Source organism: Pygocentrus nattereri, chromosome 12 (genome assembly GCF_015220715.1).
Source record: "Pygocentrus nattereri isolate fPygNat1 chromosome 12, fPygNat1.pri, whole genome shotgun sequence".
Taxonomy (NCBI): domain Eukaryota; kingdom Metazoa; phylum Chordata; class Actinopteri; order Characiformes; family Serrasalmidae; genus Pygocentrus; species Pygocentrus nattereri.
In genome coordinates this window covers 7,813,965-7,828,555 of record NC_051222.1, presented here as the reverse complement: position 1 = coordinate 7,828,555, position 14,591 = coordinate 7,813,965, and the positions used below count along the sequence as shown (strand labels likewise).

At 41.3% G+C, this 14,591-nt stretch overlaps 1 protein-coding gene across 3 annotated transcripts in view; it reads right to left on the bottom strand.

Annotated features, from left to right (window-relative positions):
• The window catches only part of pard3ba (par-3 family cell polarity regulator beta a), a 274,053-nt gene that overhangs the window by 120,370 nt on the left and 139,092 nt on the right, over positions 1-14,591 (bottom strand). For all 3 annotated transcript variants that reach the window (XM_017714021.2, XM_037543525.1, XM_037543526.1), the window contains exons 11-12: positions 10,844-11,029; positions 5,813-5,986 (exon numbers count right to left, since the gene is read on the bottom strand). In XM_017714021.2, coding sequence (XP_017569510.1) covers positions 5,813-5,986; positions 10,844-11,029 — 360 coding nt within the window. The remainder of the gene's footprint in view (positions 1-5,812; positions 5,987-10,843; positions 11,030-14,591) is intronic.

The following is a 14,591-nucleotide window of genomic DNA, read 5'->3' as shown; positions in this document are numbered from 1 at the left end:
GGTATTGAGTTTTGCACAGATGAATCATAGTATCACACATTGAGGTAGGAGTTATAGAGTTTGACGCTCTGTGGTGCATTTTTGTAGACTGAGTCTTGCACTGAATGAGCTCCTGTGTCTCATCACCGTGTCGCAGAGTGGGTGGGAGCCATTGTCCATAATGGCCAGCAGCTTAGACAGCGTCCTCCTCTCTGACACTGCAGTCAGCGAGTCCAGCTCCACACCCACAACATAAGTTCCAGTCAAGTCTCAAGTCTTTGGGGTTTGAATCTGAGTCGGTTCCCGGTTCTTTGAGGTATGACCTCCAGTTAGGTCTCAAGTCTCTAGGGTTCGAATCTGACTTGAGTCCCAGGTCTTTGAGGTATGAGCTCCAGTTAGGTCTCAAGTCTCTAGGGTTCGAATCTGACTTGAGTCCCAGGTCTTTGAGGTATGAGCTCCAGTTAGGTCTCAAGTCTCATGTCTCAAGCCTTGAGTCTGGGGATTGAATGTGACTTGGGTCCTGGGTCTTTCAGGTATGCGTCCCAATTGAGCCTTGAGTCTGAGGTTTGAATCGGAGTCGAGTCCCAGGTCTTTGAGGTATGAGTATTGAGTCTATGGGGAGGCTGATTCAAGTCTCGAGTTTCTGGTGCGAGTCCAAGTCAAGTTTCGAGTCTCTAGGGTGAGAATCTCAGTTGAGTCTCTGCACATGAGTCGAGTCTCAGGTCTCTGTGGAGCGTAACAGAGGCTTTATCTGAGAATTTTGTTTAGTTTTGTAATTAGCTGTAGGTACGGCATTTAACAAAACTAATTCACCACTAAAACCCTGTCAGGTTTGACTCGGCCCTCTCTGATTTAACTAGGTGACAGTAAATATATTGCGCAGTATTAATTGTTGGCAAATTGATTTGAAATAAACTGTAGGAAAGTCATTGCTTGCTTCCACATATTTGGCCACCAGTATACGTCAACCTGTCTCTGTGATATCTTCAAAAGGAAGCACGTTCCACATCTTAATCAGAGAACAATTGTGGTGGGGGGCTTGAGCCCACCAGCAAGGACAAAGGACCAACAAAAGAGGACCCCATATGAGACCCCAAAGCATGAGCCCTCTCTGCTACTCCCTTACAGGACTGCAAGGCAGGAGCAGGGGTGACCAAGGGTTAGATTCCCTCAGGCTAGCCCCAAGCGTCCTTTCATTAAAACCCTAAAACCGCCTTTTATCCAAGGAGCCCATGGTGTAATCTGATTAACTAGCTAAGCAAGAAGAGGCCCAGCATGGAGAGAGGATTAGGGGTCACTTTGAGGGCGTGATCGAAGCACCTCCATGAAATAAATGCGAGACGTAATAAAGAGAGCAAGAGAAAATGGACACTGAGCGAAGGAAAAAGGTTGCAGGTCCAAAAACGTTACTTTGTTTAGTTATTTTGGACAGTGGAGAAATTCAGCCATCATTTTGTTTGAATAAGTCTTTACGACTGTATGAAAATGTTTAGAATGAATTTCATTTGTTTTATTTTGTAATAAATGGCCATGGTCAAGGCAAGAACTGGGCAAGCCTGTCGATAAAGGATACGGATCCAAAGGCACGACTATGCATAGCTATCTTTAAATGGGAATTCCTTTCATTTTCTTCCCTGGATTTCTGCATAATTCAGTTGTTGAGATGCAAACAAAGTCATTCAGACTGGTTTTGACGAGGAATGGTTTATTGTACAGAAGGTTACCAGTTTTGATTTCTTCACAATGGTAGTGATAACAACGTAAACATATCATTTTATTTCCTATTTTAAAATGATTAGTGAAACTATGTATTATATTGTGAAAAGCATTTTTTTTTTTGGGTACTATTTTGCCTTAAAACACCCTGCACGTACATCTCCACCATCAACTGATTTGAAGCAATATGTAAGCCACAACCTTCTTAATCTCAAAACTACCCTAAATAATGTCTCAGGCATTGGGCTCTTTGTTCTTAACCATCTGGTGGTTCAACTGATGGAATTCCCCTTTGATAATCTGGGTTAATGATTATTTTGGAGCAAGAATTTTCAAGTGGGGTTTTGCTCTACAAAATAAAGATTTTGGCGCAAAATTTGAGCATCAACTTGACTGTGCTTAATAGTGTAACTCAAGTAAGGTAAGAGACTCCAAAGTCAAGCAACAAGGATACCACAGCCCACATTAAGTACTGGACACGAGTCACTACCCTTACAATTGCAAGCAAGCTAAGAATAGCATGAGAGACTTATACACTGGATGCAACACTGTGTTGCCTTGATGGATCCAATTACAGAAAGTCATCAAAATTATGGGCAAATTTAAGTGACCCTTATTAGTCCCACAATGGGGGAATTTCACCTCCGCATTTAACCCATCTGTGAAGTGAGATACCACATACACTCTAGTGAGCACACACACACTAGGGGGCAGTGAGCACACTTGCTCAGAGTGGCGGGCAGCCCTATCCACAGCGCCCAGGGAGCAGTTGGGGGTTAGGTGTCTTGCTCAAGGACACCTCAGTCACGTACTGTCGGCTCAGGGGATCCAACCAGTGAGTTTCTGGTCACAGGGCCAGTTCCCTAACCTCCAGCCCACGACTGCCCAAACCGTTTCAAACAAAACCTCTGAGCTTGGTTTACAAAAGCTGTTCAGTGTGTCTCGCCTCCCACTCATTCTCTTATCATGCAACTCTGTCTGGGTGATTAATGGCATATTGATCAGCCTGCCTGCATGTGATTAATAGGGAATGCATCACGGCCGACACATCACCTTTTATTGAGCGGTCATTAGAGTCCTCACCAATCACCATCCGTCTCAGACTAGATGGGGCGGGGGATAGGCTAATGCCCTCCCATGATGCTCTGCTGTCTGGAGCCAAAGTCAGATTCCACAACTCAAGGTGGAGTCAATAATCATTTGTCTTCATTTTTATCGAGCAGCATTGAAGAGCCATGTCTGCACTGATGGACCATCCTAACTTGACCTTGGAGGCAAAGTAAACTTATGGTTTCCAGCTGAATGCCACAGCATGGTTTCATGTGAAATATTTTCTAACTGCACATCCATCCGGGATAGGTCTGGAATCCACTCATCTTTACATACAAACCAAGCACATGCAAGGAAAATGATTTAGGGCCTGGAAGGAAATTAAGAGGTACAAAAGACAATGAGGGTGAGGAATATCAAAGAACCAATATATAGTTCTTCCATAATATGAAGAAATTCTTTATAATTTTTTTGTCCATGACCTTATCATATCTTGAAGCATGCAAGGCATCAAGAACTTGACTATTAAGCTTATAACAGAGGTATCCAATTGCAGTCCTGGAGGTCCAGCGTCCAGTTTGGTGACTTATCCAATCAGCTGTGAGGGACTCATGAGGCATTCAGATGAAGGCAAAATCAACTCTTTTCATAGTTGTCTAAGGCAGGTTTTCTCAAACTAGTCCTAGGAGCCCCAGATCATTCAGATATTTGCTCCAACCTAACTTGCAACTTAGGAACAAAATTCCATGAGATTCCATGAGCACCAGTTTGAGTTCACAGTTCTAAGAAGCAATGTGCACTGTGGCTGAAAAGCACATCTGTTGCTTTTTCAAACAACACATTTAAGCTTAAAGATGTCATGCATCATCCACTGGTGACCAATCAATATTGAGGATGCCTTTCTTCGAGTGCCTCATACAGCACAGAGAAAACGCTAGTTTTTAGTGTTTGAACACCTGGAGCTGAACACTAGACACAAAAATGACTATGCTGTAAAATAAACTATTTATTGATAGTCTCAATCACATTAACCGATCCCTAATGCTCGATTTACTGCATGTAACTTCAACAAAGTAAACCTAAAAAATAATCCCTCAACTGGCAAATTCCACTCCGAAGGTCCTCGTGGCGTTACTTAACTGGCAATTCCTACTCGGAAATTCCTCAAAGTGTTACCTAAAAGCACATCTTTTAAAATTATTGACATTATCATGTCTAAAGCAGACAAAACATGTTCAAAAAGTATAATACATATTGACTGTCCACTTCATAAAGTCCACCTCCTTGCATCTCCACTTTTTGTCCAGTTTATCAGCTCCACTTACTGTATAGCTGCACTTTGTAGTTCTACAGTTACAGACTGTAGTCCATCTGTTTCTCTGATACTCTGTTACCCCCTTTTACCCTGTTCTTCAGTGATCAGGACCCCCATACAGTAGGCATTATTTGGGTGGTGGATCAATCTCAGCACTGAAATGACATGATGGTGGCGTGATAGTGTGTGCTGCGCTGGTGTGAGTGGATCAGACACACAGAATGGTCCACCAACTAAAAATATCCAGCCAACAGCATCCTGTGACCACTGATGAAGGACTATTCCGATATCCCACTTCACAAGTTTAGACGGACACAGCATAAGGGCCTCCGGGGAACACCTCTGGCTTAGAAGTTTCGGGTCTTTGAGGACAATGATTTAAGTGACCACAGGAACTGAAGAAGGTGAGGAATACCACCACTACATTGGATAAAGAAAAGGGATTTTACAATGCCTCTTGGTGTTTATGGGGGGTACACATGCCTAAACTTACCCGATCACTAACAGAAGGCGGCCCCCAATGAACACGGCGAGATGTCTGAAACAAGAAGATTGAACACTACTGTAGAAAACGGTTAATTATGTAGGGAAAAGCATTGTGTTTGGGTGGCACATCCACTTTTGCAAATGGGAAGTTCATGGGGAAAAACCTACGAAGATTTTAAACTGTTACAGACTTGAGATTTTCAGCAAGTGGCCACTGAGCAAGGCATGAGAGCAGGCAAGCTCAACAAAAGCCCTATCGTGTCGTCCTTTAAAGCTTCAGATTTTACATTGGCAGCTGAATTTACACAACATCTGTTTACACAACAACTTCACAGGCTTTCTTCCTGTCACCAGAGGGTTCACTTCATAATGGCTAATGAAGAAAACATCATAAATAGTCAATACATGCTGCTCGTCTCAAGTCAAACGAGAATTTAACCTTCGTCTTTGGGGAAAAAATAGCAAGAGATGCTTCCTAAGAAAGACCAAAGAGGGCTAGAAAGAGAAGATTATGTAATATACAATTTCCACACCATGTTATATGTTCCACAAAGCCTCGTGTACAGAAATAGCCAAGAAAGAAAATGCAGGAAAATCCCAGAAGGAGAGAGTAAGGAGGGAGAGCATGCAGAGATTTCAGAACTTTTATTAGACAAACAGAAATAGATACAAGGGAGGAAGTTAGTGCATCAGAGTTTTCAAGAAAGGTGGAATAATTTAAAAATCAACCAAAAAATGAAATAAGATTTTCCATAAATATATAAATGAATAATGAAAGAATAAACAAATTCACAAACTATTTACAAGTTAGTACAGAAATGGGAAGCAACAAGGAAAGAACAAGGAAAAGTTACTGACCATCATTAGCGTCTGTTTGTAGTTCTCAGGATAAAAAAGAGCTCAATTTCTCAGGGGAAACATGATATTCTGCAACATGTTCCAAACAAAACTGAATTCAGACAAGTTCCTATTTTCCTTGTAATGGGCTCCACACTGGTGACCTGTGTGGCCACTCTGGACACTCTACCTTGACCTTTATATAGAAGTGATTTGGCACAACCATATCTGCATTCTTGAAACTTCACTTATTTACACCAGCAAACGCACAAATGTTCAGAGGCCGCCAGAGAGCCTATAGTGGCCATACTTGTGGTAGCGGTGGATGAGACCCCAGGGCCCAGGTTCAGAAGCCCTGCGGCGGAGAACGGATGGTGCAAGATTCAGCAGGGGCTGAGGTGGGGCAGCAGGGGCTGCAGCTGGGCATACCTGGGCTTGGGGGCGCTCCAACGTTCGCAAAACCACCAGCTGGATGGTTCCTCGCAGGTTGCCTTCCATGGACATGGAACGCCTCAGGGTCTCCATGGCGTCATGGTTGGAGCGACCGAGAAGGGATTCACCGTTGACAGCCACAAGCTGGTCGTTCACCCGGAGACGCCCATCCTGGGGGAAGGGAAAGTGACAGAGACAAGCAAGTGAAGGAAGAGAGAGAGACTTAGTGGCGGAGGCAACTGTAAAGCAGGAAAAACAGTCATCACGCCTAAAATCTAGTGGATAAGTCAAGATTTGTTTATGACACGAACCTTGCATATTTAGTTTTGCATAGCAGCTACGAGGCCAATGTGGCTAATATGTAATAGAGGCTTATACCTCACCAATTTAGCATTGCATAAACTGTATGCCTAAATTATTCCACTTGCATCAAGTGATGAAATAATCTAAAACTGACTTGCTGTGGCTTCTGCCTCTGTACGAAATATCCTGTTTGATTTTCTTGCTGAACAACCACCTTTAAGTGAGCTTAAAGTCATTTTAATCCTCTACATTATAGGTGATACAATTGTCTTGCTGTCATTTAGTGCTTTTAACAATAAAACCTCTGAGATAATGTAATCATGGTGCCATACTACACTGCAAAAACTGATATCTTTGTGAATTTATATGTAAGCCTGTTTTATCATTTTGAGATTGATCTAAGAAGATTAACAACTCATTTCAAGATGATATTACTGATTTTAAGTTATTTAATCTACTTGTCTCTTTTATTTGTGTGTATATCGAAGTGGCTTCTTTCTAGAAATAATGTTTGAAGTCAGCAAAATTATCAGTAAAGCTTTGTCAGTTTCCTGAAATTGACTATTTAATAAACCTAAATCTAAATATTATAAAAGGATCATTAATGTTAATGTAGGTTTATGCGAGTTGTTATCCTTATATAAGTGTCATGCATCCTTAAAATTGCTGCTCGTCAGTGAATTATTGCCGAACTATCTATCAATGGAATAAGACAACATTGCTATGTAAAATGACTTAAAACAAGAGCTGGAATCCATTCATCCTTTTATACGCAGCAAGCACATGCAAGGAAAATGATTTATGGCCTGGAAGGAAAAATAAGGTACAGGCATCAAGACCATAACTACTGAGCTTAAAGCAGAGGTGTCCGTTTCCATTCCTGAAGGGCCAGTGTCCACCACAGTTTGGTGACTTATCCAATCAGCTGTGAGGGACTAATGAGGCATTCAGATGAAGGTAAGTGCAACTCCTTTCATTGGTATCTATGGCAGGTTTTCTCAAACTAGTTCTAGGAGCCCCAGATGATTTAAACATTTGCTCCAACCTAACTTGCAATATAGGGACATCAATATATCAATATATACCCATTTATCATGGATGCCCAAACCTCTTGCCTTGGAAGGCCAAAGTGCAGTGGACATGACAGACTGAGATGCCAAAACACAGTATACAAATAAAGGTAGATATGTTTCAATTATTTTTAAAAACATTACTTTATGATGTTATTTTGTTGCCATCTTAAAGGAATATAAGATTATAAGACGTTGCATGTACAGTCCTGTGCAAAAGCTTGGGCATTCATGGTCAAATTTCATGTTTTTGTTTTGTTTTTGTTTTTTTTAAGTGAAAAGTTTATTTTAGGAGGAAAAGAACATAAAATGTGGCCAGTGCAAAACTTCTGGCACACTTTAAAGTTTATGCCTTTTTTTATTCCAATATGCTGGAAACTCTAAACAGACATTGTGCTCTAATGTTTCACATTAAAGTGTGTTCTCTGTAGAGAAAATCAACAGAATGTCATTTTCCTGGGGCGTTCAAACGTTTGTGACTGTAGGTGGGGATGCAGTAACTTTCTGGCTCGCCAAATCAAACGGCCACACTTTGGACATCTATATACCGCTGTGAAATGTTGTATACTATAAATACAGGTCCACCGTATGTCTATACACAGACGTTGCTTGAAAATAGGATAAATTGATCAATATTTTCCTTTTCTTCTCCTTAAAAGTTGTCTCTCCACTGATACAAGACACACCATATTGTGCTTAACTTAATTATTCAGATTCACAGCACTATAAACATACATAGAAAAGGGTTAAATGTATTCACACTCTGAAATTCAGACTGAATGTAGAGTATGAAAAGACAGGAACAGAGTGAATTGGATTAGGGCCCACAGCTGCAGTCCTCCAAACAGAGCTGCACAAAAGAGATTAGCAGCTAAAAGCTGCCGGAGCCGCCCAAGACTCCTCATTGTCTCCCAGTCTCTGGACATGAGTGACCTTTAGACTGGGTCATTAACCAATGACTGCTGTGACAGTGACCTGCTTAAAGGGGACCTTAATGGTGGGGACTTGAAGAGGCACACAGTGCCCGCGAGAGTTTCTCCTTGTAAGATGATGTAGCTGTCTCTAGAGAATGGCTCTTCCTTCCCTCAGTGCTAATCAATGTAGCTTTTAAAGCCTTCATTAGCACTAATGAGGCTGATGTGCTGTGTTTTTCACATGGTAATCAGTCATAAATGCCTATACTACAGAGTGCATCCCCACACATGTGACACCTGCACATGTATGAATATAAACTCTTTGGGACACTGGCGACACCTGTGTGTCCTATTGCGCCAACATTTTGTCTTTTTGGGGGGCCGTTATAGTCATTTCTAGGGATGTAAGCATTCCAAAATGTTTCGTTTTGATTGATTAGGTTTGAGTTTCTGTTTATTTCTCCAAGTGTAAGCTTAATTCTTGAAAATAAAAACACATTTTATTGTTATTACATTAGTTTATAAGTTGACTTGACAACATAGCTGTTATGGAATCCCAGGTTAAGGTTTCCCAAGGCCATTGCAGTAGTATCTCAGGTTAAGGTTTCCCAAGGCCATTGCAGTAGTATCCCAGGTTAAGGTTTCCCAAGGCCATTGCAGTAGTATCTCAGGTTAAGGTTTCCCAAGGCCATTGCAGTAGTATCCCAGGTTAAGGTTTCCCAAGGCCATTGCAGTAGTATCCCAGGTGGTTGTAAGGGTTTTACAATGCCATTGCTGTGGCATCCCAGGTGGTTGCTAAAATTGGTTTCAATAGGCCACTGCTGTGGCGTCCCAGGTGGTTGCTAAGGTTTGTGTATACGTGTTCTAGTGCGTGAGTCTGTGTGTAAGGTACATAATGGGTAGTTTAAGTGATGGCCCTTTGTGGTGGTTGCATTTAAACATTCTCAACATTCTGGACTTAATTTTCTTATGGTAAACTAATCCCATTCAAACTCCACAATCAATGCGACGTTTCGTGCTCCTAGCTTGAAAACTGCGACTAAGAAAATGATAACGAAGAAGTTGGCTTTGTGAATCCAACATAATTAGAACATGAATTTATTTTAAAAATCAAAAGCATAGTCCCATCTGTCCTTTTCAAGGCTGAAACTGAACGCTCGCCTTGGTTGATTTTTACATTTTGATGAATAATTTCGATTTATTTGGAGACAAATATGACCACATCTTGCGTGCGTTATTTTCGGGTTTGCTCACAACCACAACATCTATACATCTTTCGGTTTTTGTGTTCATCTCTCTATCTCACTCTCTTTTAGGTGCGAACAGCCATAGAAACCCACAGAGCTGAATGAAAGAGGGGTGATAAGGCTGAAAGAGGGAGGCTGGATGAAAAGCAGAGCTTTTGAAACGGTTTTCCCTCGTGCTCTTTCAGGCTGGAGTGGCGATGAGGCCTGTGGTTCGCTCTTCACTGGAGAGCTGATAGGCGCTGCCGCAGCTGCTAGCCCACACTAGATTAGTCATCTGATAGGGGACAGTGGGGCTGCCCTTATCTACACCCAGCCACTAGACCTGCTCTGTTCTTTTATGCTGGGCTGAAGAGAGGAGATGATTCATGCTTCAAAATAAGAAACTTCTTAAAAGTGTAGACCTCTTTTTAAAAGTCAAAATAAGCCTAGCAGGCACTTATAATGCAGATATACATAGTATATACACAGTTCTTAGGATTAGCTCTCTCTTAGATTTATAAACATGAATCACACACTAATACCTGTAGCACTCTGGTGCTGGCGTTCACATGCCAGGTTGGAAACTTGCTTTATAAAGCTCTACTTATTAAATTTGTGCGTGAACGTCTTACGAATGAAGCTCAGGATGCTCAAAATGACCAATCAAGTGGCTCAAGAGGCACAACTTGACAATAAACCTGCATTAAAGTTAACCTGAAATCAAATGGCCTCTTTTTTTATCTTGTTAGTTCATGTCTCTGTTTATATAAAGCACAATTCACCATATTCCTTTGTATAAAAGACATAATTCTTGATTTTCTGTTCTCTTCCATCAAAATATAATGAAATCTGCCTGCCTTTAAAACACCTACTGAGATTACATTACCATGTACCAGAGGCAGGAAACTATAATAACCAATTAAATCATTATATCATCAAAGCTAAGAAAAGAGACCCTCTGTGTTACCATGTTTCAACCAGAAGTGCATCACGTTACCAAATTAGTTGTGATATCCCATCAACTATAATTCCAAGATTCAGCTTTCGTGGATCTAAGTTAATTCCTTTTTATTGGATTATTTCAGCTCCAACACACCTGGACTAGCAAATCAAGGCCTGCAAAGGGATACGGCCTGACTACTGGTTCTTCAAGAGCTCTCCTGAAGCTGTTCTCCTACATCTAATATGTCAGATTTCAACTGAGCAGCCAAATACTTGGCCCCTCAAGCTACTTTAAAGCAGGGAAAGTGCTAAACTTTGCAGCACTGCAGGTTTCAGAAACCTAAGTGGGCAGTAATTCAAAAGCAGCTGTCTCAAATGCACTTAGTCTGGTATGAATTAGAAGTGATAACCGTGACTTAGTGCCCTCGTTCTCGCAGTGGATACAGAAATATGCTAGTCAACTGCACTGGGCAGTGCGACAAAAGGTAGAGGGATTGGCTAATCGAGCTACAAAGGAATCAGTCACCATATTGTGCAATATGGAGCTGAAAAAAGCAGGTTACGTCCTTTTACCTTGAAGGCAGCACCTCCATGGATGACAGACTTGATGAAGATGCCCAGGTCCTCTCCGGTCTCTCTTGACTTGTTGCCCTTCAGGCTGACCCCCAGGCCAGCAGAGCCCGAGTCATTCAGAGGAACCTCAAACATCAGCTGCTCTCGGCCATCTTCGGAAAGTGCCGGTCCTGGCGGTTCTCCTTTCTGGCACAAAGAGAAAGCAAAAGGGTATAGTTTGATATATTATAATGAGATGGTTGTAAAGACATTATAAGAGAGTTTAACTTATTTCTACCTTTATTTTCTTGTTTCACTGTCTTTTTCTCAATTTTCTCAATTGTAACTGCTTTATACCTGATGTTTCATATTACTATCACAATCACCGCCACCTTACTATATTCATAAGTACTTAAATCTGGTGTACATACTGTAAATTTCTCTATATTGTTTTAAATTATTAGTAAAGTGTTTATTTTTACATAAATGGCTGCAACTGTAACAACTGCAATTTTGCCCTTGGGATCAATAAAGGAATCTGAATACAAGGGAACCTATTTGCCAGTGGCAAAATAAGTCACTTTTACTAAATGGATGGATGGATGGATGGATGGATGGATGGATGGATGGATGGATGGATGGATGGATGGATGGATGGATGGATGGATGGATGGATGGATGGATGGATGGATAGATAGATAGATAGATAGATAGATAGATAGATAGATGGATAGACAGATGGATAGACAGATGGATAGATAGATGGATAGACAGATGGATAGATAGATGGATAGACAGATGGATAGATAGATACTTTATTAATACAATACTCAAAACAAGAAAAGATGTATAGGAATAGGTTGAACAATATTTCAAGATTTCATATGTTTTCAAGATTTTACGATACACTTTTTTGCACTGTAGAACCATTTTTCAAAAATGTTTTTATTTAATGATGCAATGAAGCATTTATGCAGTTGCCACAGTTGTGTACATATATATATATATATATACACACACACACACACACACACACACACACATATATATATATATATATATATATATATATACACACACTGTATACAGGGCGCAGAAACTAGATATGTAGATATGACCAAAATGTACTTTTAGATGTTTCATTTAATATATTAATGACTTGGGAAGTAAACAGTAATACGCTGCAAATATCTATATACAGAAACTTCTTGTCAAGCTTCCTTCCCCAAGAGCTGATCGGATCAGAGGCCATTAACTGTGTCATAACTTCATTCTTGACCCTGTAAGTCACTTTAGAATTTAACTCGTAGTTCAAGCTTCCGACCCCTTATTTTAAAGTTGAGAAGTTGTACAGGACTAGCAGACTCATTCTCCACTCTCAGACATTAAGGTACGAAACGGTCACAGGGGTGGGACCCTCAAGGGTCCATCTCAGCACCTTTAGTAAGGGAACATAACTGAACCATAATCCACTGAAATTCTATTTTCTAAGCTGTACTGACTCCACACACCCAGACTCGTCTCCAGGCTTTTATTTTACTGGTGTGTTTTCAAACATTCAGTTAAGAAACTTATTTAAGGTGCAGAATTGGACCGTAAAAGCACGGCTGTACCTTTGAGAGAACATTTACATCGTTTGTCGATGTATGAAAAATGTACCTGCATAGAACCTCCATTTCTAACCGTGTACACTATTTTTCAGCAACTAAATTGGTTTCTAATACTGGAAATAATGGTTGCTTATCATGACAATGATTCTAACAGTCATCTACAAACCTGTGATGTGACTGCGCTACTTAGCTGAAAGCCTCAAATCCAATTTAGATTAAGATTAAGATTAAGTGACCCTTATTAGTCCCACAGCTGGGAAATTTCACCTCTGCATTTAACCCATCCGTGAAGTGAAACACCACATACACACTAGTGAGCACACACACACCAGGGGCAGTGAGCACATTTGCCCAAAGCAGTGGGCAGCCCAATCCACAGCACCAGGGGAGCAGCTGGGGGTTAGGTGTCTTGCTCAAGGACACCTCAGTCACGTATTGCCGGCTCTGGGGTTCGAACCAACGACCTTGCGATCACAGGGCCGGTTCCTTTGTTATCTTGTTCAGTTGTGCCAGCTGTGCTCGCTTCAGTTGTAAAATAACTGCAAACTCAAGCTGATCCATTATTTCTAGGTTTCAACCCTCAACACAATGACAGAGCCATGATTTGATCCAACCAAATCTGATCAGACATGAGGTCACACTGGGTTCTCAGACAAGGAACTGGTCAAACCATCCCAACTACTGTGATGCTTGTTTCTAGGGAAGATATTTAAAGTTACAGCAACAGCTTGGCTTTATACAGTCTAAAAACATATCAAAGCCACATCCAGCCACAATGCATGGAATTATGCAAAGACGATGGAGATGAAGAGGATGAAGAACAACAGCAAATGGAGGACAGGATGGCAGAAAAGCGCAGAGCCAGTAAGAGCAGGAATAAAGGTGGAGAAGAGGGACAAAAGGTGGTAAAATGAAAACGTGAGCTGTAGGTAAAAGCCTGGAAAAGTGAGGTGAAAGGACAAAGTGTGGTGGAAATGGGGGATTAATGTATGAAGAGCGAGCGAGGAGGAGAGAGAGGGAAAAGGGCAAGGGGGGGTTCATCCACTGGAACATGAAAGGAAGTGCGAGATCATGAGAGCGTGCCATTTCAAAAGGAAACATAATAACCTTTTTAAGGGCCTCATTTAGGACGGAGGTTGGGGGGTGGCGGGGGAAAGTGTTTAAGACTAATAACCCATCCCTTTTCTCTCTCTTTCTCCACTCATCCATCTTCTTTTTCATCATTTTTTCCACTTTTTTTTTTTTTTAGCCTGAAAACCTCTCTTCTCCATCGGGTCTATAGATGTGAGCAAAACGACCTGCGATCTATAAGCGAGAGATTTTGTTCTCAAAATGAAAAGGCGAAGGGGGTGGATAAAAAATGACAGCAAGACAGCCGCGATGGAAAAAAAAGTGAAATTCCCATTATTAAATGGAAAACGCGGCCAGGCAAAAGCGCTTTGTAGCCAGGGAAACCACCCATTAATGAGAGCACTTCATTTTGTTGATGCATTTCCTTCAGAAATGGGCGAAAAGTGGAAAGTGAATGAGAGAGAGAGAGAGAGAAAAATTAAAAGCTAGCAAATCCTAATATACATGGGCTTGGATCCCTATCTACCATTTGCAAAAACCTCCACACGACGGCGGGAAAGGTATTAGAGGAATTAAACGCCACCGTGTTGGTCACCTACCGCTAGGTTGGAGCCAATTTACATCTCTGTTTGAAAGAAAAGTCCATTTTCTGGTCTCAAAATGTGCACGTTCTTACTTTTTCTTAGCTAGTTCTACATTTAAGGCAAAAAAGAAAGTGTGGATTTTTCCTCTGTTGAAGTAACACCCATGTACATGAGGCCTGGGAAATCCCTCAGGAACACTAGGCTCTTTAAAGTTTATCATCCTTGCTGCCAAACTCCTCTCTTATCTTGACAAGTGTCAAAGCCAGAGCTGAGCAAAAGGAACGGATTAACTGTCAGTGTGTGTGAGGAGTTGGACAGTTGGACTTTAGCAGAAGACCTAAAGACAGCGGGGGAGCGCTGCATCCTTAAGAGCTCCCAGAGGAGGGGAGCAGGGAGTAAAATAATGAAGTAAATTGTGGTGAGTAAATGAGCATCTGCTGCTGAATATCTTCAGCCTTGCAGAGTTTAGTCCCATCCTGAATTGCACACACCTGGTATTCTGTT